The following is a 27,841-nucleotide window of genomic DNA, read 5'->3' as shown; positions in this document are numbered from 1 at the left end:
TGTCAATAAATCAGAAGTATCTAGGAACAGCTTGAACAACTTTTATTATTACTTCTTTTTTTTTTTTTTTTAAAGTGCTTAAAACGTAAATAACAAGCTCTCTTTATAAACATTAGTTGCAAACTATTAAAACATGAAACACACAGAACCCACCTCCCGCATACACAAAGTACAGGGAATCAACAACTTCAAAACCCCCAATGCTGAGCTCTCCCATTTTGGGGTGGTTTTCCACCCCGCGTTTATGACACAGAACGCAGCTGTTCCTTCATAGACAAGGCATATGGCTGGGTCTACACCATACTTCGGCATCCACATCCCTTCAGGTTCGTTCCAGTTTAAGGATATACCTCAGCTGCTCTTCTGCCCCATCGTTTTGGGACAGCAAAGACAAAAATAAACCACTTGGCCAGAGTTCCTTAACATCAAGAAACCCAGTTGTGGGCTGACAACAAAAGCAGAGCAGATGACAGCAGCAGCGCCCTGCAGAAAAGCCGTCAAACAGTCTGAGTGTGGAAAGACAAGGACAGCTCGGGATGCGAGAGGCAAAAGACACGATTATTGCTGTGGCTGTGTTTAAAATGGAACCACCAAAAGCAGCTTCCTTCACATCTGTCTGTCTGCTCATTCCGCACAGAGCAGCACAGCCCTGGGTGTTACCCTGCACTGAGAGCAGTGCTGCTCGCCTCCCATTAGAAGATAATCACTAAACATGGATTTGGAACGTAACTTGACAACGTTTCCCCCAGTTATTCTTCTCTCTCCCTCCCATCTAAGAGAAAGCAGCTCGGTCCTCCTGTTACTCACTCCAGCTTCAGCATTGTTAGTGGTGTAGTGCTTGCTTTAAAGCAGAGAATAATAACTGGGGGGGGGGAGGGGTGAGGAGAGGAACATTCTCCAAGTAGTGAGGCGGGGAAACAAAGAAAAGACAAAAGCACCTTTCAGATGCCTTCTCCTAAACATGAGCATCGTTTGTAGGTACCTCTGGGCTTCCAAATGCTCTGACAGACATGAAACATGATGGCAGCCTTGGCTGTCCCCATCACTTGCTTCTCTCCACAGCCTTGTGAGCTGCAGGTGGCAGAAGGAAGCACGTATTGCTGAAGGGGCCCTGACACAGACCTCTGAGATCAACTTGAATATATATAAAGTGCAGAACATTCAAGCTTTGGGAGAAGAGGCAGAGCTGCCTAAGGCAGAGAGGGGTGTATGGAGGCGGTTAGATGCAACGGAAGAGGAGGAGGAGAGGCAGAGAGGAGGTGTAGTGAGCTACAAGCACTGGCACTTGTGTGGGGGGAGCACCTGCAATGCCTGTCACTGATGGGAGAAACCCAAGGAAGCAGCTGATTGTCAGGCAGCAACAAGCCAGGATGGGCCACTGCAGGACTCAATTCTACCCCAGAAACTGAAGTCCTTGCATCTGAGACATACGGAGGGAGGAGGAACATAAAGATGCAGGTAGTGAGGTGCAAAACCCCAATTAGCTCCCTAATAGGGACAAGCACACATAGGAACTAATGGCTCATGACTGCTATCTTCCAGAGTAACACATCCTCCTGTTAATATGACAGTCTGCAAGCTAGACGTGACCAAATATTGTCACTGGCAGAGATGCCAAATCTTTTAAGCTGATACCTCTTACTTCTGTCAGCCCCAGGCTTTGAGTGTGACTCAATATTGCCTTTATCCAGCTGCATCTGGTCTTCTAATATCCACCACACCTTCCCTCATTATCACCTCCTCTATCTACATCTGCCACTTCATGGGGCTGTCCACGCAGCGCTTCTGTCAAAGACCAAAACAAGTTGCCCATAGGGATGGGAAGGCTCTGCTGACTGCTTGAAAACAGACTCACCTGGTTCAAATTAGCAGGCAAGCAGAACAGAAAGCTGGCCAAGCTGCGTTACAGTCAGCTGAGAACTGGATTTCAGAGCCTTTTCTCATAGGGAACTGCCATTGTTCTATTGTAAAAGGCACAATTTTTTCAGTCATGGCATATGCTGAAGTAAGGAAAGAGGAAAGAACACAAAGGTTAAAACAAACCCAGTAACTTTTGGATATCTGCAGCAGAGAGAAGAGGCCCTACATGCTGAGACAGCTCAAGTCCCACACCGGCTGACCCTCTGCCTGCACGGGCGCCTTCTAGCCAAAATACTGACACAAGAAGAGGTTTATATGCCCTTTCCCAGCACCTCCAAACCAAAAGCTGCGCTGTACTGCAATGTAACTGGGAGCACCGCTCACCAATCCCACACCAACACCATCTATTACATCAAGAAACACAGAGGCCTTCACACAGTCACTCCAAGTTAGCAAGAAGCATTCGACTCCTGAGGGAGCTGGCCTAGCATTTCTAGGGGTGGGCCCAGAGACCTGATGCTGTTGTGGAGGTGTGATACAAATCTAGCTGTTCTGGCACTAATACTGGCTTGAAAGTGATCCGCGTCGATTACTGGATTGCTAGCTTTCACAGAATGTGGTTTGTATGTGTTTGGTGGATGTCTGACCTAACGGGACATCATGCATAGAGGTGGCTGGGCAGCCAGACATCCTTTGCACACTAGCTTCGGTCCATATGGCATTTTCCTGTTGCATTGAGAATGACAACACAAAGTCAATGATAGGGGGCTGCCAGTGGAAAGCAATTCCTGCAGATGCAGAGAAGAGGGAGTGTAATACTGATCAGAAAATCCAGCTGTGGCTTCTGCATACAGGAATATCCCAGGCACACTGGTGCCAGCCCACCTGGTGATGGGTTGGGTGCTGTGCAAGACCCCCTGCAGCACTGATGATGCACAAACCATCACTGGCTCTCCTCTGCGAGTTCAGTTTGGGGCTGGATCTCTAAGGCAGCATCACAACCCTGCATGCACACAGAGAAGGAACCAGCACAGCTCACAGTCAGACAGCAATATTGGCTCGAGTCTTTGCAGCCTCTGACTGCAGCACTGTGGCTTTGTGTGCCACCTCTTACTGCACCAGGTGCTGACACAAAGAGGACCCAGATGTTCAGACTGAGCCTTCCTTTGTAGGTACAACATATGGGGCAGGAAGGGAAGGAGGCATCCAGCAGCAGCCCCTTCCCCAGCTGCCCTGCTGAGGAGACCTACTAGACAATAACATGCTGGTAGACTCTTACTGAGTTAGGCATCCCCAATTCTGTCAGCCAGTTTAACGCTGTCCATCAGCCAGAGCACACCACTTCAGAGAAGAGCCTGTGAAAGAGTGTAGGCAGAAGAGCAGCAGGATGAAGACAAGGGCAATCCGCCTGGTTTCCAGCTCTCAAATGTTCATGGACCACTTAAAGCACTGGTAGGATGAATGCCTGAGAAGATGCCACTTGGTTATGACAGGAAGCTCAGGAAGCATCTGCCTCCTGAGAAGGGCTCTGCTCCTCCCCATAGGGTGAATGACAGCCCACCACCCTACAGTTCCCTGGAGCCAGAGCTGGGATAAGCTTAACTTGGGAAGGAGCAGATAACCATTCCTGCTAAACTCTGCGAACAGAAGCCACTGGAGAAGCCCTCTTTAAGAGGAGGGGGGAGTGCAGGGATGTTTGCAGCGTGTTTACTGGAAGTGCTTTAGGTAAGTGATCCTGGTCTCTGCCCGGAGGTTACTTGGTCTTGGCCTCCCCCAGTGGGATCTGGAGGAGTGTGGGAGACTGCTCCATGATGCGCACCAGCAGCTGGTCAATGTAATTCTCCAGTTCTTGGATGTGCTCTTCCTTCTTACTCAGCTCCTTCTCTCTCTGCAGTAGGAGCTGGATGAGTTCATTATGGGTCAAGTGATAATACTTGGCTGATTGGTCCAACATGGTGGGATCCTGCGGTAGAAACCAAGGGGAACATTCAGCAAGTTGAATGAAAAGCACTGCTCCCTTGACTCACTTTAGCATCTGCAAGGTGCAGCAATACACCAAAGTATTCAGTGTTTACTACATCTGTCACCTCCAAATCCCACCTGATAAGCCTAGAATATCCTGCATTACAAAGCAGCAACTGTCCAGACATCTGCCCACTGCACCCTGGATGTACTCCATGGAGCTAGAAGAGACCACGGAGCCCTCCCACAAAGTAGATTAATCAACAGGGTTTCCCCAAAGACTATTTCATCAAACCTCAACAAATGAAAGCTAAAGGCACAGAGACAAAAGAACCCACCAGCCTGCCATAACAAGACCTTCCATTAGCTGCTTTCCCACTCCTCCATCGTGGAGGACAGGGAGAGAATGGAATTAAGAGCCAAAAAATCCCTCAGGATGAAAGCCCTGGGAGAGTCTGGTCACCCCATCCCACATCCTCCAACACCATTTTTCTTCATCTCCAACCTCATGAGCAGGCGAGATGTCAACCCTCACCCCCAGCACATGGCTCCTACCTTTACCTTGTTTGGATCTGTTTTCTCCAGGTGTGACAAGGGGGCCACAGGCTGAACGCTGCCCGTGGTGACCGTCTTCAGCTTCTCCAGGCCGTTGCTCAACGCTGTGGTCAGACTGGATTTGTTCTGCTGCTGCTTCTCACTGGAGACCTCCTGCACCACAGCACTGATGGGTTTCACCGGGTGAGGACTGAGGAGGACAAGGTTGGATAATTAATGCCCTGCCAAGCAGGGAGCAATTGGCTGTCCCTATGGTTTTTAGGGGTTTGGGACTCACTTATCGAATTCAGTCAGCTTCACATAGTTAAACTGTGTTTGCATTGCTCAAAGCCTGCTTTCACCAGAGAGAGAATAGTCAATGCCTTGCAGTGCTCCATGGCACTGTTACCAGCCAGAGATGCAATCTACACGATTACCTCAGCCAAGCATGTGTCCAAGGGGCTCAAGAGCCCCACGTACATGCTGTGCTGCTCAGGTCACTCCTGAGTGCTGTGGGTTGAAACTCCTGGAATTTAACTCATGTCTAAGGGAATCGGGCTGCTACAGCCACTGCCCAGATGGCCATATCTTTGGTCACCCATTTTCCTTGGGTTTTGTGTCACACTTTGTCCAGAAGACAGAATCAAGTGTTTGCTTTTCAGCATGATGGAAAGAGAAGTGACCTGATGCTACCTTCCTGCAAGACTTGGAAAAAAAGACCTTAAAATGCACCCAGGACCTCCATGAAGCCTCAGCACTCATCAGGTGCATCGGGCACCATGTGAAGGCTTCTCATGCAAAACCACTGTGGGGGAAAGGGGTGTTGTGCCCACAGGAGCTCAGCACTGAAGAAAAAAAGGCAAGTGCAGCCTCTATTCACACACACAGACTTCAGGAATCCATGGAAGGAAGAACACTCACAGTTGATGCATGAGCTGCCAGCCAGGCTGACAGACCCCCCTCAAGTCCAGCTTGTGCTGTAACCACATCTGCACATCTTCCCTTCTCAGAGGGGACAGCAGTGACACCAACCAGCTCTACCACCCGATGTAAGAGGCATCCAAGGTGCACGGACAGAGCCCAGATGGATCTGCTGAGACATCAGACCTCCCTCCATCCACCGGCTGATGGATGCCAACTTGAAAGCAGAATCAATTGCTCACACCAACAGACTGCTCAATCCACCACTGCGCCTCCAAGTGACCATAGATCTATGAAGAAAACTCATGCCCTTGAGATGAAATATCTCCAGATGAAGGAGACACAGCCCTGGCATTTCTTCCAGCCATCTCCTGAGCACACCTTGCTGTGTCATAGCATCACTCCCAGCGATGCTCCCAAGGTCACTGCTGAGTGCAGTAAAAATCAGGGGGGGAATTTCCCTACAGCACCTTAAGAATTAAGTCCTTTTATCTTCCTATTAAAATGCTTCTCACAGAAAGCAAGGCAACAAAGGACAAATGTAAGGCACATGCAGTACACAGCAACTGGGGGCCAGCCCTGCTTGTAGAAAGGCCTTACAGAAGGAAAGGGGACAAATGAAGTGGGAAATGGATGTGGTAAACCACTCCCTGAGCACCGAGCTCTCCACAAAAACTACATTCAGATTGCAAAGACGGACACACAATTTCACCTGAAACCAAAAACAAAGACAATTCTGCTGCCCTCTCGCTGCATACCAGTGATGCTCCCAACCCTGTCACATAAACCCACCACAGTTTATCATACCAGCTCCTCCTTTATCTGATGGAGGATAACAACACTTCTGTCCCAGCCAAACCTTTAAGCCTGCTCTTAGGTTGAAGCTTCCTTTTTTTCCTTTCCCATTTCTCTTATACCAAATCTTTTTCATTTTTTTGATTTTTTTTTTTATTTTTTTTTCCATACATGGGCACTGACTGTTCTAGTAGAAGATGCATCTAGGAAAGTGCCACCATGGGGACCAGAAAAATGGCCCTTCCACATTGTTTCTCTGCCCTTGTGATAATTAGTGGCATCTCCCCAAGAGGTTCAGGTTGTATATTAGGAAAAATATCTTCTTTAAAAGAGCAGCCAGGCACTGGCACAGCTGCCCAGGGGTTCACCACCCCTGGAGGTGCTCCAGAACCATGGAGATGTAGCAATGAGGGATGTGGTCAGTGGGCACAGTGGGATGATTTGGGGTTGGATTTGGGATCTCAGAGATCTCTTCCAACCTTAGAGATCCTACGATTTCATGACTCAGCACCTTCCATAGATAAAACAGTAACTCTTCTAAGATTCTTGAATCCCAGCAGCTTGTATCCAAAGCATCCACATTTTCACAGGCAGAGGAACCAGAGCAGAGATGTCCCAAGACTTCTCAGACGTGCAGCACGACAAAGGCCAGCACTGACATTATGATCAGCTCTTCAGACTCAAGCCCTCTTCCTTCCCACAAGCCAGCCAGGCCTTGGGTAGATGCACAGCCCAAAAGTCGGCGTGGAGGTGACAGGCTGACAGTTGGACGTGGTCATCCTAAAGGTCTCTTCCAACCTTTAATTCTATGACTCTACTGACAGAGAATCCTGGGATTACACTTTGCTCATTGCCTAATTTTACCCTTTAAGATAGCAGGACACTTCTCTTTCCATGAAACATTAACAAAGATCTGGCTATCTGCAGATTTTGACCAAGGTTATCTGTCAGAGAATGAATAACCCAGTTCAGAAGGATTTAAAAACCCGACTCAATAAAGGGAATCAGAGGACACAGAGTCACCACACACCATGCCCTTAACGCTGCATCTTTGCTTCACTGTGTTCCTACAGCAAAAGACAGACCTGGGAAGAGGAAATAAACCTTTCCTTCTTCTGACACACCATCACAGCGTGTCCTTCTCATCACCCTGGAGGTGAAGTCTCCGGGGCACCTTGGCAGAAGGGAATGGAGGATGGTGTTTTGACACCACCTTGGTGAAACTACTGGGTTTTATCTTTGGCTACAGAGAGAAGAAAGTTTTTAGTACCTGGTGGTTGCTGGAAAAAAAAGAAAGAAAGAAACCAAAGCTGAATTAATGAAAAGGGAAGGGGAATAGCTGTGCACATGCCACGAGGGGACTCACGAGAGCATTAACAGCTGGAAGCTCAACTGGCAGCCACGGAAGAGGCACCTATTTTGCAAGCACAGGGAAGATGACGCAGCCAAAATTAGCACTGGATGCAATTTTGTTGCTGCTGGATTTTCCCTGGGGCAGATCTTGGATGTGTCAAACCTTTTGCCCTCATTTAGAGCAAAAGGGGGACACCAGTGGCTGTTCCCCACCATGATCCAAGAGAGCCATGGCTTCCAGCTGGCCAGGCAGGACTCTCAGGGAGCACAGTTACCATTCAGCATGGGAAGGTGAGGAAAGGACCTTCGGCACTGTGCAGAGCATCCTCCTCAGAGCCAGCACAGCCAGAGCTGAGGTCCCTGATCAGAGCAGAAGGGAGACAGGGTTAAGCCTCTACCAAATACACACCCTTCACACCTTCCCCAGAGAGCTCACCTGGTCGTCTGCTGGAAAAAGGGCTTCTCAGCTGGCTGTGTCTCCCTGGGCAAAACCACGAGTGCTGAAGCTTGTGTGTCACCGGACTGCGGCAAAGGGCAGGGCTGGGCTGCGGCATGGCTGGTCGCGGCAGGGGAGGGGAAATCAAACTGCTCGGGGTTAGTCACAGCCACAGGGAAAGGGGTGGAGAAGGCCAAGGGCTGGCTGTCATGCAGGGAAGGATTGCCTAGCGGGTCTCCGGGGGGGTTAGTGGGCTGGAAGCCTTGCTGAAGGGCTTCCCCATGGAGCTGGGGGGAGCTGAAGCCCTGAGTGAACCGTTCAGGCAGCCCAGCCTCGATGGAAAAGGCATCTGCTGGCTTTTCCACAAAGGGATTTGTGGGGGCAATAGGGCTGACTGCCAGAGCAAAGGGATTGCCTGGGCTCACAGCATCCTGCTCACTCCTCTCCTCCGTTCTATCTGGCTTCCAGAATTCCACCTTCTTGAAGTCTGTCTCTGTGGGCGGCTGGCCCTGCTCTGCCTGATGGGGACAGCCCACCGCCGGACCCTCACCCTGGTCCTGTTCTGGCGCTAACCTGTGCGAGCGGCTCAGTGCCTCCTGCTCCTCCAACGCTGTCCAGAAGGTCTCGGGTAGGCCTGAGTCTGGCCTGGGAGACAGGTTTGGTACTGACACACTGAGCTCCTCAAGGCATGGCTCCTTCCCCAGGGCTATGGAGGGCTCTGCGCTGAGGCTGAGCTGTGACACAGGAGACAAAGCTGGCTGACTCCAGCTCCCTGCAGCACCCGACAGGGTGAGCTCATCCACAGAGAACCTGGAGGGGCAGGTCTCAAAGTGTTCGGCTGCATCTGTCCCATTCATCTCCAGTGGCTCTTCCCCCAAAGAGGTGTCCCCTCTAGCCTCCACATTGGCAGCATCCTCATGCACAGCTGTGTGAGGCACTGGGTCAGCTGTGTCACCACTCAGATGGCTACATGGTTTCTCCAGGCCCTCCTCACCTTCCTGCTGCTCCTCCTCACCTCGCTGTCTTGCCGTTGTGTCACTAATGTCCACACTGTCCCCTCTGCCACTAGCAGCTGTGAACCACCGCGGAGGTTTGGGAGGTGGCATGACCTCCTCCTTCCCTTGCACACCCGTCCATGGAGAGAGGACAGCATCAGAGCCCATCTTGACATGGCCCTCACCGGCCTCCAGCCGCATGCTGGCCTGCAGCCGGTACACCGAGCTCCTGATGTCAAACATCTCCCCGCCATCATCCTGCAGCTCCTTCCCCATGTCAGAGGCTGCAGGGAAGCGCCCCGCAGCCATGTCCTGCAGCACCCGTGGGGGCACAGCAGCCACGTTGCTGCCTGGTATTGTTTCTGATGTGTTTTCAGAGCTGAAGGTGCTTTGGGGAAGGACATGAGGAGTGCTTTTCGTTTCAAAGGTGCCCTGGCTGTGGAAGGATCGCTGCCCAAATGTGCTCCCCTGGCCAATGCTCTGGGTGCTCTCGGAGGGATCGGGCGCAGTTTCGGTGGCAATGGTCATCCAGCCATTCTCCCCTACACTTGACGTTTCCTCCTCATTACTGTCCCGTTCCTCCCCGGCACAATTATCAGCACTCAGCACAATGGAAGCCTCCTTTTCCCCTGGATTTCCAGACGACAGTGAGGCAGCCCAAACCATCGGTGTGCTGCTCTTCCTCCTCCTCGCTGCTGACCCTGCAGACACGGGGCTCAGCACATCCTCTATCACAGTCGCTTCCTGGGTCGTGCTCACCAGGTTTGCCCCAACATCCAAACCAGAGAAATTCGTCCAAGACCGCAGAGCTGGTGGCATTTCGCTGCTGATTTGCGACTCGGCCTTTTCAAAGCCCTTTGTCCCTTCCTCAGGATCTGGCTCAGCTGACCGTTCCGTGGGGCTGGCAGCATCAGGATCGTCGATGAAAGCCATGCCTTCCGCCGCCACCGAAGCAAAGAAGTCCTCCTTCTTTGGGTCTGGTCTGAGCCTGCTGGTGGCAAAGGCATCAAAGGTCTCATCCCACTCTGAGAGGGGAGGAGGAGAGGCGGCGGGTTCCTCATCCAGAGGAGGAGGGTCTGCATGGGACGGAGGAGTGGTTTCGGGCACGGGGACACCAACGCTTTTGTCTGGAGATTCTCTCTCCGGATCTTTAAGTCTTAGGGAGGCAGAGGGACTGCAATCCTCAGAGGAACACAAGCTCCCAACGACCTCTGTTGAATCATGCGGCTCAGACGGGAAACTAGAGAAAAAGTGAGTAGGTGAAGGAGAATTTAGTACCTGGTCAGCGAGGAGATCCTCAAAGAAGGGATTGCTCTGCAGGGAGTTGAGGAATGGGTTGGTAGGGGACAAGCATCTGGGCTGACTGTCTCCGGTAGCAGCAGGGAGGTTAGGGCTCAGCATGCGAGCAAGATGGGCTACAGCAGCAGCAGGGAACCGGGCAGGGGAGCGGGGAGGAAAATGAGAAGGAGCATCTGAGCTGGTTTCTACCTGAGGAGACACTTCCAGGCTGTGGAGGGAAGACAAAACAGTCCTCCTGGTTAATGCTGTGACAGTGCTGTAAGCATACACCACACACACCACAAACGCTTCGGTTCAAAGCAATGCAATGATGCAATGATCCAGTACATACTCGTCTCTCTTGTTAGGCAGAGCAATGATTATGGAGTCAATGCATGGAAAGGGCATGCACTACAAAAAGGAAAGGGCAGCCCTTCTCCAACTGTCCACCAAATTTCCCCTTCTGCCTTAGCAAGCCCTAAGCTTCAGGAGTCTGAGAGGTTTCTCCACCTCCTGCAGCCCAGAGACTTGGTTCAGTTCTATTAATTTCCCTGCACATGAGGAGCAGCTGGGGTAAGAACACCCACGAGTGAGCCTTCCCCAGCCCACCCCAGTGTCACACCACGTGCTGGGCTTATCAGCATGGCAGCACCATCCAAATCCCTCATATGACCCAAGAAGGGAGGGATTCAGCACGTCTCCACTCTGGATATCAGTCCCCTCCTGCAGATGTCTCCTCACCTCCTTTCCAAGAGGGACTGCATTTACCTGACCTTCTTGCAGGACCTCCTCTATAGTGCATGTTGCCAGGGCAGGGCTGGCCATCTTACCATAGAATAACCAGGTTGGAATGGACCCACAAGGACCAGCAACCCCTGGCTCCACACAGCACCACCCAAACCTTGTGGCTGAGAGCAGTATCCCAATGCTCTCTGAGCTCCAGCCATGTCCACCATCCTCTGGGTCAGACCCTTTCCCTAACACCCAGCTCCACTCCCCACACCAACCCCCTCCCCATGACTTAACCCTGCCAGTTTTGCATCATGCTTCAGAGAAATCCCACTTCAGCCTGGAGAAATGCAGACACCAATATGCCCAGTGCTGGCTGATCAAAGCTGAGCCCAGAACAAATAAAGCAATTTCTTTGCCAACACACATAGGGCATGAGCAGCCCCCAGGCTCCAGCCTGCTTGACCCAAGTTAGAAGGGATCACAGGCAGCACCAGATGATCATAGCCAACAGCAAAGCTGCTCAGACTATTTTTACTCATTATTACGGATGGTTTTGTCACAAAAAGACTTTTAAAGTATTATAAAGCACAAAAATGCCACCTTGAGGCAAACATTAACAACATCACCCACCTACAGCTGTCAGTTTTGTGCTCAGAGAGCATTTGAAGGACATTTACCTGTTGGTATGCAACAAACCATCTCCAGCCTGCACCCTTTCCATCCTTCCTATGACACTCAGTGATTTCGGGAGCTGCTGCCCCAGCCTAAGAGTTCAAGTTATGAAGACCTTAAGCCACAAACAGGAGATCTTGAGGTGATGCTGGGCAGCACACACTCCTGACCTATCCCTGTTTGCTCCTTGCTCACGCTCACATTAATGGTTTAGTCCAGATTAAGAACCTTCATCCATCATTCTGCTTAAAGCAGCGTTTAGAAAGAGCAACCCAAGGCTGATCCAAACAGCTCTGCTGGCTTCTAGCATTAGGTGGCTACAGAACATTAATCAGCTGCAGACTCCTAATGAGTGCTCACTGCTAACGACCTTGACAGCTGCCAGAAGTCTGGCTGGAGAGATTCCTACCCCAGCCCACCAGATCCCCACCTGCACTGATGGAGGAGGAGCTCCACAGTCTCTCCAAGCCCATACTGGGCCCACTGGTACATGGGGACATCCCATTTGGCAGCCCCCAGCTGTCCCCCAGACTACACACGGATGTCAGCACCCAGCAAAGCAGGCTGTGCTCTGCCTGGGGGAATAAGAGGGGTGAGTATCCATCCCTGGCTGGAAAAGCAAAGCAGAAGGGACACAGCCTCTGGATGTGGTACAGGAGAACCGCAGCACCTCCGTGTTGGCAGTGATACCATCCTGCAAGGTGCCAGGATGAAGGCACAAAAGCAGAGTTCACATCCCTCTTTATTTTAATCACCTGGCTTGGTTCTCTTTTCTCTCTCACCAACTGCACTGTCATCACCTTCTCTTGTCCTCAGGGTGAGCATCCGCTCCTGTTCAGCACCTCTGCCCTCCCCCCACAAGCCCACCCCCCTCAAATCCCACTGCTCCATCCCACCAGGGATGCTGGAGACGCTCAGCAAAGGGGCTGAGGATGTTGTGCTCCTCTAGAGGGAAACCTCCGTTCGGATGGAAGATCTCTGCTGCAATGAAATGCTGACTCACCCTCCTCCTCCTCCCAGATCCCTGCACGCAGCTCCGCCAGCCAAAATAAATAGTGTGTACCTTCCTGCCCTCATTTATTTTGCTGGCAGCACTTCACAGGAGCATTTTAGCCTCCCAGCAGAATGACGACGATGGAAAGTCGCCTGGAAACAGCTCAGTTTGATGCAGGAGGATCAAATCCATAACACACCAAGGTGAAGAGACGGGGCTCAGATGGAAAATCCCCCCCCCCCGGGCCCTAGGAGAGGTCCCTTCCGACCCAAGCCATTCTGTGACTGTGTGTGAAGCCGTGATAGGATGTGGGTAGCAGATGCAATGAGCAGGCACAGGTGCAGTAAGAGCCATCCTTTACCCTTGCAAGGGCAACCCCAATGGCTCCCAAGATGGATTTTAGTTTTCAGCCTAAATGCTGGCCACATAGGACCAGCAACAACCACAGCAGGCAACGGTTTTATGTTTTTCTGCCCTGAAAGCAGTGACAGAAGGAAAAGGCTTTAGCCTTGGAAGGGCTTTAACCTGCAAACAGGCTCTTTTTTACCTCCTGCCAAGCATGAGATGCAGCCCTGTTTCATCATCCCAATTCATGCCGCAGGAAGCAGGACCTGCGGAGCACTGATAACATTGTAGAAAAGCCTGAAAATATGGAAAGCGATTGTTTTCGCCCCAGGCCTTGCCTCAAATAAGCCTGCTGAGCTTCTTCCTTGCATACAACCCTTGACCAAGCCACCTGAAGCACAACAAACCATGAAGAGCCTTTAATTCAGGTCTCCAAGAGCAGACAGCATCCGCCTCCCACTCACACCATGAATTCAGAGCTGCTCTGCAAAGCAAAGGTTAATCCATCCTCAGACCCAGAAGTTATGCGGGTAAATGAGTAGCAGCCTTGCTTCTCCTCCAGATGATAAGCAGATAAGTGCTGCTGGCTTTTCAGCAGCACGCTTGGGAGGGAATATGCATTTGATTATTGAAATACGGATTTCAGCCATTGAGATGTAATCAATCTCTCAACAGCTTTAGCTTGAATCGGTCTGGGAGGTCTCCCAGTGCAAGGAAGGAGAATGAAGTAAAAGAAGTGGGAGTTCTTTATGATCAGAATGAGAGATGACGTTGCAATCGCTGGTTTTGAACAAGCTCAAGATCCATAAGATCCTAAAAATCACAGAATCCCATAGAACTGAATGATCAAGATCTAGAAGGAGGAATTAAAGGGCACCCACCTCCCAGCCTGGGCCAAGAGCTGAACCAACAGCTTCTGCAGTGCTGCACAAAGGGACTCATCCACTGCTACCTCAGATCCCACAGCACTGGGACTCAATGCTCCCCATTAGAGACTTCTCCTAATGTCTCATTTCAGTCTCCCTTGCTACACTTCCAGCTCATTACTGCCCATCTTAAAACTGCTGAGAGCAATTAAAGCCCATTCAGATGCTTACAAAGATCCCAAAAGGATCCCCTGGGAATCTCTTCCTTCCAGAATGTATTGTTTCAAAGGGAATCCTATCCTGAGGACCAAAACTCACCGCTGGTGGCTCATCCAAGCTTCTCCTTACAAGGCAGGAGAACTGTATGGAGGAGACAAGCCTGCAAAGAGGCATCCAGAAAGCAGAGCCTAAGCAAACCTTGGATACTCAATGTCCCTGAAACTCTGTGGGTGAAGACAGTGACTCTGTTGACTCACATCTGAGCACTTTACAAGCAGCTGAGCTCACACACAGACCCTATTAGGTAGAAGAAGCCTGAAGGACCTCTTCATTAGAGAAGATTCAGGTTGAATGAAAATCCTTCTGCTTAATAAATCAGGTTAAAGTCAGCCCATATTAGGAGATCTCTATAATAAAACAACCTTCTGGATCCAGGCAGACTGCTGGCTCTTTCAGCCTCGTGTTCTCCCACTCTGAGCAACAAGAACCCTGCACTGTGCACTCAGTGAGGGCCTGGATCCCAGCACAGCCCATTCCCATCACACACCAAGGCATGCGGAGCTGCACCCCTGTACAGGAACACACCTTCCCTTCACCAGCCGTGGTTAAGGAGGATGAGCAGAGCAGGTTTGGGAGGATCCAGGAAGAAGCACCCTCCCTTTCACAAGGGCAGGGCCGAGGAGGCATTTGCCTCACTCTCATCTCATCTGGACAGCACAGTGCAGAGGCCGGGCAGCTGGAGAACAGCTGGATGCCCACAGCCCCATTTCACTGACCTGGGTTTCTGAGGGGAGTCTTTGGGCTCCTTGGAACCAAACCAGCCACCAGCCTTGCTCCTGTCATCTCCCACTGCTGCAGGGCCATGCGAGGCTCCGGTTTTCTCTCCCTGGCCCCTGCTCCCAGCATCGCTCTTGTGGAAGAGCCCGCCCTTTGATTTCTTCTCTTCCTTCCTCATTTCCTCAGCTTGCTTCTCCTTCGTCACCTCTGCAGAGAAGACCATAGGTGTCGCCACCTGGGTCGGCTTGTTCTCCAGGCGGCTATTTTCTTCCATTCTGGCTCTGCCCAGGTGGTTGCTGAGGGTCACGGCTTTGGTGGACACCTTGAGCTCTTCCTGCAGGACCAAGCTGGGAGGAGAGGGAATGAACCTCAGCTCATCCCTTTGCTGCGTCCTCTCCAAGCTGCCGGCCCCCCAGGGCACATCATGGGGGTCGGTGTGAATCGGGATGAAGCCAAAACCCTCCTCTGGCCTTTTGGGGACAGGCAGTGGTGCAGAGACCTGCTGGGTGGGCACGGGGCTCCTCGGGGTGGGCTCATCACTGTACACGTGGCTCCCATTGATGCAGAGGGAGGAGCGGGACACAGGATCTGTCTTTGGCTTCAGACTTTGGATTGTTTTTGGCTCCAGGACAGGGCTGACCTGAGAGACGTCATCACTGAATGCTCTCTTGTGGGTCAGCTTCGGAGAAGGTAAAAAGTCCTTCCCTGCAGGGAGGAAGCACAAGGCTGGGTGAGGCCAACCATGTAACAGGCACAGCAAGCTTCATCTACTAAAAAACACTGATGAGAGCTGCAGAATTACACCAGCTTTCCCCCTCCCAGGTTCTACTCAAGTTTAATTAATTTAATCGGGAGATAAAGCACAGGTCATAAAGCACATGGCTCTATGAGCCATACATCTCCCCAGGCACATCACCTCCCTCCAGAGGATCCAGAGAGCAGTCTTTGTAAGGCGACAAACCACTGTCAGAGAGGGTCTGAGGGCTATAATGAATGCAGGGATCTGGCCAAGAGAACCCGAGAATCACAGACAGGCCCTGGGGCTGCCGTGGTGCAGTAAGGGAAGTCTGTGCCTGCTCCTCCCTCTTCTCGCTCCTGCTGAGGGTTCAGCAGATCCCAGTGCTCTGTACCCTGGGAATCCCACCCCATCTGGGAATTGGCAGCCACCATCCAATTAAACCATGTAATGATAGATTTTGTTTTCAAGGGACGGCAAGAATTAATTCCCGACAAGAGCCTTTTTTGTTTGCAAATCATCGCTCTGCCAGAGCCAGGAGCTGGGATTGCTTTAATCACCAGCAAGTGGTCACTGCTCCAGCTCTGCCCTGAGCTGGAGGTGGCTCATTAGGCACAAGGAGTACAACGAGCTGCTCTTTGCCACCTGCTTTTGTGGGGCAGAGGAGAAACAGCCCCGAGTTACTCCTACACCCCATGGTGGTGCAAAGCAGCCAAGCAGGGCTGTCCGCACGCAGGCTTGGCATTCAAAGCCAAACCTTGGATGTTTTCCCCCCTGTTCTTGGCAGACAGGCAAATCTCACTGTGTTCATGTAGGACGGTGCCTCTTAGGTAAGCAATTAGTTAAGAGATTTGCAGGAAAGCCCCCACAACCCCTTCAAAAATAAGAAAAAGAAAGGTCAAACAGGTGGGATTAACACCACCATCCTCTTACCAGAGCGCTCCATGGACAGACTGCTGTGTCTGCTGGGGGACCTGGTTACCTCGGAGCCACTGGTGGCCATGCCCAGGCTGGCTGAAGAGATGGTGCTGTCAGATCCCAGCGAGGTGTTGGACTGCGTTAGGGATGACTTGCGCAGCTTGTTCTTCAGGAAGAAGCCCTTCACTTTGGACTTCTTGCCGCCGACATCGTAATCATCCTCCATGTCGAGCGCACCCATGCTGCTGGGGATGATGGCAGAGGCCGACTCCAGGTCGTACTTCTTCTTGCCCTTCATCTTGTCCTTTAGCTTGCCAAAGGGTGACCGTGGCTTGTCCTTCATGGACAGATCAAACATGCTGGCCGTCAGGTTGTTGCGTGTGAACTGGATGCTCACCTGGATCTCACCACGTTCCTTCTCCTTCTTGCCTGGCTTGGAGTGCAGCTTGTGCCACCTGAAGACAGAAAAAAGACGAGGAGAGGGCTCTCCATCAGTGCTTTGTGATGGGTTTTGCAATATTTAAGAGCTGGTGAGCCAGAATCCATCCTCTCATGTCAGAGCCTGCACTGTCACGGCAAAGGAGCTCAATGGCTGGATATTAGGAAATATTTCAGGTTAAATATTGGAAACACTTTCTTCTCAGGCATTGCAACAGCCTGCCCAGGGAGGTGGAAGAGTCACCATCCCTGGAGGTGTGGATAAGTGGCACACAGGGACATAGTTGGAGGGCATAGCGGGGATGGACTGATGATTGGACCTGATGAACTTGGAGGTCTCTTCCAACCCTAATGACTCTATGATGTTCATTAAAACAACTGTTCCAGTGGTCAGCAATGGTGGAGGATCATAGAATCATACAACAGTTGGATTGTAAGTAACCCCGAAGCCCCACAGCCCCATCCCTGCCACAGACTGTGTCCCCCCACCAGATCAGGCTGCCCGTCCATAACTTTGGGCACCTCTAGGGATGGGACATCCATGACTCAAAGGACACCCAGACACGGAGCAGTGCTATGGGACAGCAGAGGGCTGTTGCTTGTTGATGGCTGAAACAAACAGTGCAAACAAAAGCAAGAGACACCCGGAGGAGCTCACTTCTGCATTCCACTTCCCCAATTCCCCTCAGTACCGGGTTCAGAAGGGGCAGCACAACGCTGGGCCACAAGGGAAACATTTCTTCCTGAAACAACCGCCACACACCACAGACCCAGCAGCCTTCCCCTTCCCCTCCCAGGGCAGGATGAGCTCCCTGGGGCCCCAGATAACAGCAGTGTGTGACTTATCAGCAAGCAGCACAACAACACGAAGACGCACTTGGTCTAAGCCAAGATTTCCTCCCAAAACGTCAGAGCAGAGCAGGGTGACACAGCTCCAACAGCCCCATCACCCAGCCTGGCTATTTGCAGCAGCAACAAGAGCAGGAAGGTATCTTTAGAGGCGCTCTAATAATTTCCAACCCATTTCCCAACAACGAAAAATCCCTGCCGTGTTTTAGGCTGCTAAAAGAGTTTGCTTAGAAAAGCAAAGTCACCAGAAAGGAAAAAACAAGGGGAGGAAAATGTGAAGCGTTGGAGGTGGGTGTAACCCTGCTGAAATCATCGGGGCGAGGAGGAAATCCAAACCACGTCCTCAATTCCCCATTCAGGAACCACTTAAGGAGCGCCCATGACTTTTCTGGGCACAGACTTTAATGCCCAATGAAGCTCTTCCCATGGCTCATTCTGTCCACCACCATAAATAGGGAACAATTCTCAGTACCCAAGTGTTAGGCTTGAAAAATCACAGAATGGATTGGGTTGGAAGGGACCTCAAAGATCACTCAGTTCCAGGAAGGCAGGAAGATAAGGAAAAAACAGATACGTGGCTGACGCTTGGAATGGAAGAAAACCTCATGAGCAGGTCTTGTATCTGACATCATCACCCCATGGGGAAAATAGAGAGGAAGAACTTGGGATGGATTAACATAGGGAAAGGCTTCTGAGGATGATGAGATGTAAAACTTTGTCCTCAGCTCACACGGACACACTCGCAGCATCCCCCATTTATTACACAGCAGTCACTGCGATTAATTTGGCTGCTCGGTAATGATGCCTTCAAATGAACAAGCCCTAAACCTGCTTTGCTTCTAAAAGTGTCCATTCCAGAACAACCTCTGCCCTGGCTGGCACCAGATAAAGGAGCTGTGTGGGGTTCCCAGCACCCAACAGGTTGGGACTGCACCCTAAAAGAGGGAGATGTGCTATTTTTAGGCAGGGCTCAAAGTTCAGAGCACAAGATGAGTGCTTGGGTAGATCATATCCCTCCATTAATTTAAATCAATGCCAGAGGAGGGGATGCAAATGCAACCAGAGCAGGATCTGGATGGGTTTAAAGAAGAACACAGACTCCTGACGTGCTTGTTTTTGCTCTTATGCCCACCCCAAAAGAGGGATTTCATAGAATCTCTATGGTTGGAAAAGACCTCCAAGATTTGGGGAGGGGAGAAGGAGTTGTGGGTGCTCTGACCCTGGAGGGGGTCAAGGCCAGGCTGGGCTTTGGGCGCCTGGTCCATGGTTGGAATTGGATGGGCTTTAAGGTCCCCAACCCAACCCATGCTGTGATTCTACATTGAGGGGCAGCTGAGGGAGCTGGGATGGTTCAGTCTGGAGAAGTGGAGGCTCAGAGGAGACCTCAGTGCTCCATGGAAGGAGGTGACGGCCTCATTCCTGCACAAGGGGAGGAACAGGTTGGGTATAAGGAAATATCTGCTGTCCAAAAGAGTGGTCAGGCACTGGCACAGCTGCCCAGGAGTGGTGGGGCCACCATTCCTAAAGGTGTTCCAGAACCATGGGGATGTGGCACTGAGGATCAGTGGGCACGCTGGGATGGGTTGGGGATCTCAGAGGTCTTCTCCAACCTGAACGATTCTATATGAAATTAAAACAGGTATCCCAGTACTATGGGGGCACCCAGCCCCTGTGGCAGCATGGGAGGAGACAGCAGCCTGTCCAGCACAGTGCCAAGGGAGGAAACCACAAACAGATGCCCCATAAAGGGGAAGCAGTCGGGGCCCTGCCGGGCTCTCAGGAAGCCAAACAAGCAAACCCCAACCACCCATCAGCGCTGCCTGTGTGCTCATCTGGGTCCATAACTCCCATCCAGCACCGCTAAAACCCCTTCCTTGTGCAAAGGCTCGGCTCCCCTCCCACTCACCTCCACCAAGAGACAAGGAGAGCTGCCAAAAGGCAGCAGTTGCATAGTGCTATTTTCTGCTGCTGCTGCTGAGATGGATGGGAGCGGAGCACAAAGCGCTGCCGTGGCTCGAGGCCCCCGCAGGGCAGGCGTTTCCCCCCATCTGCTGGCAGAAAGTGCTGAGCAAAGGGAAAAAAACACCCTGGGGTGGAAATGGGAGCGGAGGAGACGAGCAGTAGGACGTGGAGCTGACCCCTAATGCAAAGGCAAAGCTGGTTGTGGAGAGGAGATCCCACAGGGCTCCACATCTCCTGTCCCTTCTGCTTCCCCATCCTGCTCCTGTGATCCCACCACACGCTGAGCCGAAGCACCCAACCCATCGCTGTCCCCTTGGGTACCTCCAGCAACGCCTTCCCAGTTTCAATCCCAGACTGGTCCCAGTGCTTCGCTAGCAGCAGGATGCACAGAACTTCCTGGGGTGCCGCAGCCACTCAGCAAGGCAAACCTTTAAGGATGCACCCTGGGGTTCACCTGGAACGAAGCAGGAGTGCTCCTGCCAGAGCTGCAGCGTGAAAGAAGGGACAGCCACAGCCTCTCTGCCTCTCATTTACTGCTGAATCACCCTGCAACAAGCTCAGCGCTGCTAATGAGAGGTCTTTAATTAGTGACAAATTCAATAGAGAGCCAGGGATGGGCAGGTAAGGAAGAGGAAACCCAGGGAAACCCCAAACATCTGCAGGAAAAGACACCATTGGGGCGACAAGGGGAATGGCACGGGCATGGAGGAAGCTCCATATCAAGAAGAGAAGCAAAGGAAAACAGCACAGCCCCTGTGCTCACAGTCCGACCTCATGTTTTGATGCAGCTTCCCCCACCCAGTGCCGGGAAGCTTTTCTGCTGCGTCGGTTCCTTTGGTGTTGGTTTTGGACAAGCTGCTCTGCACAGCGATCCCTGAGAGCTGCTCAAAGCACAGTTGGAAAATAAACATGGGCTGAAGGAAGGAAGGGAACTGAGGGGGCTGAATTCAGCCTGACAAATGGTCCTCTAAATGGTGGCCTCAAAGCTGCCCCTCCAGCCCTGTCAGTGGGCAGAGGGTGGCATAGAGGGGACAAAGGCAGGCACAGGCTCCAGGGCTGGAGAAGAGCTATCAGCAGCACTGGCATGAGGACAACCATGGGCAACTTCACTGCAAATCAATTCAAAGAGATGAGAGGTTTTCCCCTCTCCCCCATCAGAATCACAGAGTCATGGAGGTTGGAGAAGACCTCTAAGATCACTGAGCCCAACCACCAACCCCTCACCACCATGACTAACTACATCCCTCAGTGCCACATCGACCCTAGGAAAAGGATGGGTAGGGAGATTCATGGAGCTGTAAAATGGAGCATGAAACATTTATGAATGAAGAGGAGAGAATAACAGCAGGAGACAGCAGAGCCCTCATTAACTGCTTATGCTCCAGAGCTCCCACAGTTTGCAAATCCAAGCAGTAAATGAGCCAAAAAGTCACCGTGCCCACGATCACCTTATGCCCTGACCTGTTCTGCCAGCCTCAAATGCATAAAGAAAAGGAGAAAATGAGGCCCAGCTCGGTGGGACTGCAAAGCATGGATGATGGCACAGGGCTGCTCGGCAGGTTTCCCTGCTGCACTGGCTGAGCAAGAGGTGGAAACGGGTGAAGAGAGGGGCAGGAGGAGCACGTTTGCTGTAAATCCTCTTCTAAAGGGAAGGGGTGGCAGGGAGAACCACGCACCTTGAGGCACCCCAGGCTCAGGAACTGAGGGAGCCACCCAGGCTGAAAGAAACTCCAACCCCACATCCCTGCTGCAAAGTCTTGATGGAGAAAGCCAACCCTCATGGTTGCTTGCATGTATCTGTAGACTCCAACAAGACATGGGGAGCGACGAGAGACACCAGCGAGGGTTTTAAAGCTGCTTTCACTCAGCAGAAATGTGCACGGAAAGGATTCGAGGTCATTCTGGACTCCTCTTGCCAAGAAAACCCCATGCAATGGTGGTACACAGACCACATCCACACCAGCAGAGCAGCCAGCGATGGTGACAAAGAAAGTTTATGGTGTTTTCGGAGCCTACTATGGGTTTTCTTTTGGGCAGGGCAATGAAGCCCCTGAATTTGTTAGGGAAATGGCAGGGTCACCATCCCTGCAGGTGTTCCAGAACCATGGGGACGTGACACTGAGGGACGTGGTCAGTGAGCATGGTGAGATGGATTGGGGTTGGACTTGGGGATCTTAAAGGTCTTCTCCAACCTTCATGGTTCCCCGACTCTAAACCCAATCAGGGTTAAAAGGGGCAGCCTGGGGAGTACCCCAACCCGAGCAGTGGGGCACAAACCCCCTCCTTCCATTGCCCCGAGGCATTTCAACACAGCACAGCACTTCCTGCACTGGCCAAGATGCACCACCGAGATGCAGCAATCCCTCAGAGAACCAAAACAAGATTTCATCACAACCTGCCACATCTGAGGAGATCCCATTACTCTCAGCCATCCCAAGACCCCACTTCCACATTTATCACTTCTCAGACCCTCTTCAAGGCCAGAACATACAGCTGGGGAAGGACGGACAGACAGCAATGGAGCCTTGGTGTGGGTCTGGGGACTGTCCCTTGCCCCCCAAGTGGGGTTGCTGTAAGGTCCCCATCTGGGGATGCAGGACCATGGACAGAGGTGCTGGACCCCAGGTCTCCTCCATCACCCCCAGGCCATCCCAAACTGGGAGCAAGGTCCAACCCGTATTGGCTCAAGGGCTTTGACAGAAGATGTTGGCACCCAGAGGAAAGGTTTTGCAGTGAGGATGCATGTCCCTGGCTCAGGCTGCTTCCAATGGGACAGGGCCGGAGGGGATCTGTTAGTCCTAAACACGGATACAAGTGATAAAACCCAACTACTCCCCTCGGAGAGCATCCCAACCCGCAGGCACCCACCAGCCAAAAATCCACACCACCACGGCCAACGCAGGAAAAGCTCAACAGGGCTAAAGCTACAGCTTAAAACTAAAAGCACTGCAAGTCACAGCAGCTGCCGCATTGCCAACCCAAAGCTTTCCAGCTTGGGATAAGCCCAAAACAGTCCATGAGACACCCAAAAAGAGCCCTGTTGGGTGAAACCAAGAGCTGACTTTTCCCCTCCCAGCCAAACATGTTGCCATTCAGCTGATAAACGCCGCCGGACGCACCCAGCCTCGCTCTGTGACATGGGGCCAAGTTGGACGGCACATTTTCCACTGAGCTGAATAAAAACAGGAGAAAAAGAGCTGCTGACAAAGTTTCCACCCAACAAAAATCAGCAGTGAAACGAGAGCAAGGTCACCATGCTGACAACCAAGGCCTGCTTTGTTGCTTCTTCTATTTTTGTGTTATTTTTTTTTCCCCTTCTCTTTTCTGGGCTGCGTTCAAGCCGGCAGCAGCCTCCAAGCAAGGGATACAGATGGGGCCCTACATGGCACAGCATTATGGCATGACAGAGCCCAGGAGCCTTTTTTGGGGTACAGAGGGCCCCCCTATTCTCTGTGACACTCTTATTGGGGCACACAAGGACCCATGCATGGTCCCTATAACACCTCCATCTTTAACAACCACCCCTCACCCCATAGGACACACATGGCCTCCACGACACCCTTAGGAAGGCCCACATGAACCCTGTGACACCCACCTCCCTTTTTGGGGCACACGAGGACTCTGTGATGTCCAATTCCTTGTCAGACCTTTCTGGGACCACGCATGGACCCTGTGACCCCTCATCTCCCTTCCTGGAGCTCAGATGGACTCAATGACACTCAGTCTTTCCTAATTCCATTCCTAGTGGCACGAAGAGACCTCACATGGACCCAGTGACATCCTACTCCCTGTGACACCCACTGGGGCTCTCTATGGACCCCGTGACACCCCACCTCCTTTCTGGGACACACAAGGAGTGCATGACACTGTACTCCCTATGACACCCTACTGGGCCATACACAGCCACTGTGACACCCCACCTCCTACAAATGCATCTTTGGGGCACAGTGAGGCCCCATGGAACTCTGTTACGCCCTTATGGGGCCATACAAGGACTCAATAACAACCCATCTCCTACAATTCCTCTCCTAGAGTATGAAGAGACCTCGTGACATCTTGCTCCCTATGACACCCTTAGGAGGGCCCAGATGGACCCACACCCCATATCCTTTTTGGGGGCACAATAGGACCTCATGATGCCATATTCTCTGTGATATCCACACACGGACTTGTGACACCCCACCTCCTACAAAGGCCCTTTTTTGGGCCCAGATCGATCCCATGACAGCCCATATCCTGCAATCCCCTCCTTGGGGCATGAAGAGACCCCATGACACCCTGTTCCCTATAACACCCTTATGAGGGCCCACATGGACCCCACAACACCCCGTTATCCTTCCTGAGCCACATAAGGACTCCATAACGCCCCATTCCCCATGATATCCAACAAAACCCCACAACACCCCATCTCTCAGTACAGAACCCTACAGAACATCACAGAACCATAAGCAGATCCTAAATACCTCCAACCCCATCTTGAGGGTCCACAACGACACCTTATTCCCTACGACACACTCAGAGACCCCACAACGACCCATCTCCCTTCCGGGGCACACAATGACACCTTATTCCCCATCACCCCCCACCCCAATACCCTCTTGGGGCCCCATACGAGTGACCACCCACCCCAATACCCCTTTGGAGTCCCATATGGGTGACCCCCTCCCCCAGTACCCCCTTGTGGTCCCATATAGAGCCCCTTTAAGGCTCATAGAGCCCCCCCCACTCACCGCTCCTCGGCCGCCCGTCCCTGCAGCCCCTCAGCCCGCAGCGGTACCCGGGCCATGCCCAGGAAGCGATCCATGCCCACCAGTGCGCGGTGCATGACGGTGAGCAGCAGAGCGGCCTCGGCTCCGGGCTCAGTGTGCGGCAGCTCGAAGGCGCATTCCTCCTTCCATTCGGGGCAGCCGCCGCTTTTCTCCGCCACCGAGGTGCAGTACTTCTCTCGGCCCAGCTGGATGATGGTGTACGCGTCGCTGCTGCCCGCTTTGCCCCCACCGACACCGCCGCCCTTACAGCGCAGCCCTCGGGCCCGCACCACCGTCACCTGCACGTGGGTGGGCAGCCAGGCCGGGGGGCCATCGGCGGGCAGCGCGGCGGCGCGGAGCAGCGCCATGATGGGGGGGGGGGGGGGAGAGAAAGGCGGCCGGACCGAACCGGACCGGGCCGAACCTCAAACCGAACCGCTGCGCTGCGCTGCCGCAGCCCGGCCGCAACGCGACCGCCGCCCGCAAGGCACGCCCATTCACAAAGACACGCCCATAAGACACGCCCATTCACAAAGCCACGCCCACAAAGACACGCCTCCATTCACTAAGTCACGCCCATAAGACACGCCTCCATTCACAAAGTCACGCCCACAAAGCAACGCCTTCATTCACAGAGCCACGCCCATAAGTCACGCCTCCATTCACAAAGTCACGCCCATAAGCCACGCCTCCATTCATAAAGCCACGCCCACAAGCCACGCCTCCATTCACAAAGTCACGCCCATAAGCCACGCCTCCACTCACTAAGTCACGCCCACAAAGCAACGCCTCCATTCACAGAGCCACGCCCATAAGTCACGACTCCATTCACAAAGTCACGCCCCTGCAGCAAGGTCACGGCGCGGCGCTGCTCCTCGGGCCCCTTTGGTGTTATCGCGCTGCGATCAGAGCGCGGCGATGCCATTGAGATAAGGGGGGATGGGGTCAGTGCTGCGGGGCGGCAGCGCTGCTCTATCAGCTCCATCGGCGTCATGCTCCGCTGCGGGGACACGGCGGGGGGGGACGGAACGGGGATGGGACACGGCAGTGACTCTATAGGGACACAGTGGGGACACAGTTGGGATGTGGTGGGGATGTGAGGGGGACACAGGGAGAAAACAGTGGGGACACTATGGGGACACTATGGGGACACAATAGGGACCCTATAGGGACACAATGGGGACATGATGGGAACACAGTGGGGACGCAATGGGGATATGGTAGGGACACAATGGGGACACAATAGGGACATGATAGGGACACAATAGGGACACTATAGGGACACAATGGGGACATAACTGGGATGTGATGGGGATGTGGTAGGGACACAGGGAGAAAACAGTGGGGACACAATGGCGATCTAATGGAAACACAGTAGTGACCCTATGGGGGCACAGTGGGGACACAATTGGGACACAGTTGGGATGTGATGGGGACATGGTGGGGTTGTGGTGGGGACACAGGGAGAAAACAGTGGGGACACAATGGGGACACGATGGGGACACAGTTGGGTCATAATGGGGCTATGGTAGGGACACAATGGGAATATAGGAGTGACCACAGTAGTGACACAGTGGGGACACGGTAGGGATGCAATAGGGACATTATGGGGATGTGATGAAGATACGGTGGGGACACAATAGGGATGTGATGGAAATACTGTGGGGATATGGTAGAGACGTGGGAGGGAACAGTGGGGACATGGTGGGGACACAATAGGGACACAATGAGGATGTAATGGGAACACAGTGGGGACATGGTGGGGATACTATTGTGACATGATGGGGACATGGTGGGACACAATGGGGACATGATGGGAACACAATGAGAACACTGCAGAGACATGGTGGGGACATGGAAGGGAAATGATGGGGACACAATGGGGACATGATGGGGACACAGTAGGGACATAATGGGGACACAGAGTGATGGAGACATGGGGACACAGTGGGGACATGATAGAGACATGACATGGTGTTGACATGGTGGGAACACAATGAGAACACTGGAAACATGATGGGGACATGGAAGGGACATGATAGGGACACAATTGGGACGTGATGGGGACACAGTAGGGACATAATGGGGACAAAGTGGGGTTGTGATGATGGGGACACAGTGGGGACATGATGGGGACACGATGGGGACACAGTGTGGGCACAGTGGGAACACAGTGGGGATATGATGGGGACACAACAGGGATCCTATGGGAATACAGTGGAGACCCAATGGGGACACAGGGCTGCGAACCCTTTGCACCTATTCCAGCTTCTGGCCCTATTCAAATCCCCAATAAATATGCATCCAAGGGGGAAACAAACAGCATTGGGAATTTCTTATCGCGACCGCGCTGCAAAGAATGCAATTATAGCTCCAGAGCCGCTGCTGCCCCGCGCTGCTCCGCCGCTTATCCCTGCACAGCATCTGCCTCCCGCTCCCCACCCCTGATTGCTTTCCCCTCCTTTTCCCTCTGATTATCTTTCCCTTTGCTCCGTTCCCACCTCTGGCGTTGCCCGTTTCCTTCCGCTTTTGCATTTATAGGTGGTTTGGGTTTTTAATTACCCCTGGGTTCATTATCGTTATGGTATCCTTTGGGCTGGGAAAGTCGTTGGGTGGTGGGTGACACCCATGGAGGTGTCATTCATCCCAATGGGGACATGGAGGTGCATGGAGCAAGGGGAGACATCCCTCATCGTGGGGCAAAGCGATGGCATTGATGTGGGGCGATGCAATGGCATTTCCATGGGGGCAAAGCAATTGCACTCACGTGGGTGCGAAGAAATAGCACTTAGGGCAAAGGAATCCCGCGTAGGTGAGGCAAAGGAATTGCATTTATGTAGAGGGAACGAAATTACATCGATGTGGCTCAAAGACAATTGCAGTTCTATGGGGCAAAGACTTGGTGTTTGCATGGGGTGAAGTTCAGGGGGGCTGCAGTGTGTGCCCACTTTGGGGCTCCAGCAAAACCCATCTGCAGAGCATCTATTACCCCCCAAGAGGGGGGGAAGGGGAGGAAGGAGAGGAAAGAGAGGTTGGCCAGGAGGGAAGGTTGGAGTTAAAACAAATAAAGAGTTCAAATGTGAAACGATTGGAAATAAAATACAATAAAAAGAAATGGAAAGCTGGGGAGATAAGGAGAGGGCGCCTTCGCCGCCTATTTAACATTCATTGGATTGAATAATCAGCCCTCATTATCTCAAATTGGTTGCATATTTGCCCTCAAAATGCTAATTTGAAAGTTGGCTGCGAGCGCCGTCTGCCTATTTTGACTAAAAGATGATTTTGCTTTTATTGTGCATTGTTTGTAGCTCCGGGGGCATTTCCAGTTTCAAAGTAAAAAAGGAAAGAAGGGGGGGAAGGAGGGAAAGAAGGAAGAGAGGGGGAAGAAGGACCCCAAAGCCATTCAAGGTTGGGAGGGAGGCACCTGGACTGGCATTCCCAGGGCTGTGGG

The 27,841-nt window shown here is 52.4% G+C and overlaps 1 protein-coding gene across 11 annotated transcripts; it reads right to left on the bottom strand.

The window, feature by feature from the left end:
• Positions 1-52: 52 nt before the first annotated feature.
• On the bottom strand, positions 53-24,921 carry RAB11FIP5 (RAB11 family interacting protein 5). Of its 11 annotated transcripts, none has more exons than XM_015863007.2 (6): positions 24,373-24,921; positions 16,409-16,848; positions 14,739-15,444; positions 7,862-10,363; positions 4,378-4,567; positions 53-3,823 (listed from the first exon to the last, which is right to left on the bottom strand). In XM_015863007.2, the coding sequence occupies exons 1-6, from the start codon at positions 24,756-24,758 to the stop codon at positions 3,614-3,616; spliced, it is 4,434 nt and encodes a 1,477-aa protein (XP_015718493.1). In that variant the 5' UTR covers positions 24,759-24,921; the 3' UTR covers positions 53-3,613. The 11 variants fall into 11 exon arrangements, with proteins under 11 accessions (XP_015718493.1, XP_015718496.1, XP_015718495.1 ...); XM_015863010.2 differs by having other exon boundaries at positions 8,435-10,363; positions 24,373-24,920; XM_015863009.2 differs by having other exon boundaries at positions 7,862-10,096; positions 24,373-24,919.
• Between the last annotated feature and the right edge of the window lie 2,920 nt (positions 24,922-27,841).

This window comes from Coturnix japonica, chromosome 4 (assembly GCF_001577835.2).
Source record: "Coturnix japonica isolate 7356 chromosome 4, Coturnix japonica 2.1, whole genome shotgun sequence".
NCBI classification, from domain to species: domain Eukaryota; kingdom Metazoa; phylum Chordata; class Aves; order Galliformes; family Phasianidae; genus Coturnix; species Coturnix japonica.
Note: the sequence above shows the minus strand (reverse complement) of the source record. Positions and strands in the feature narration are given on the sequence as shown.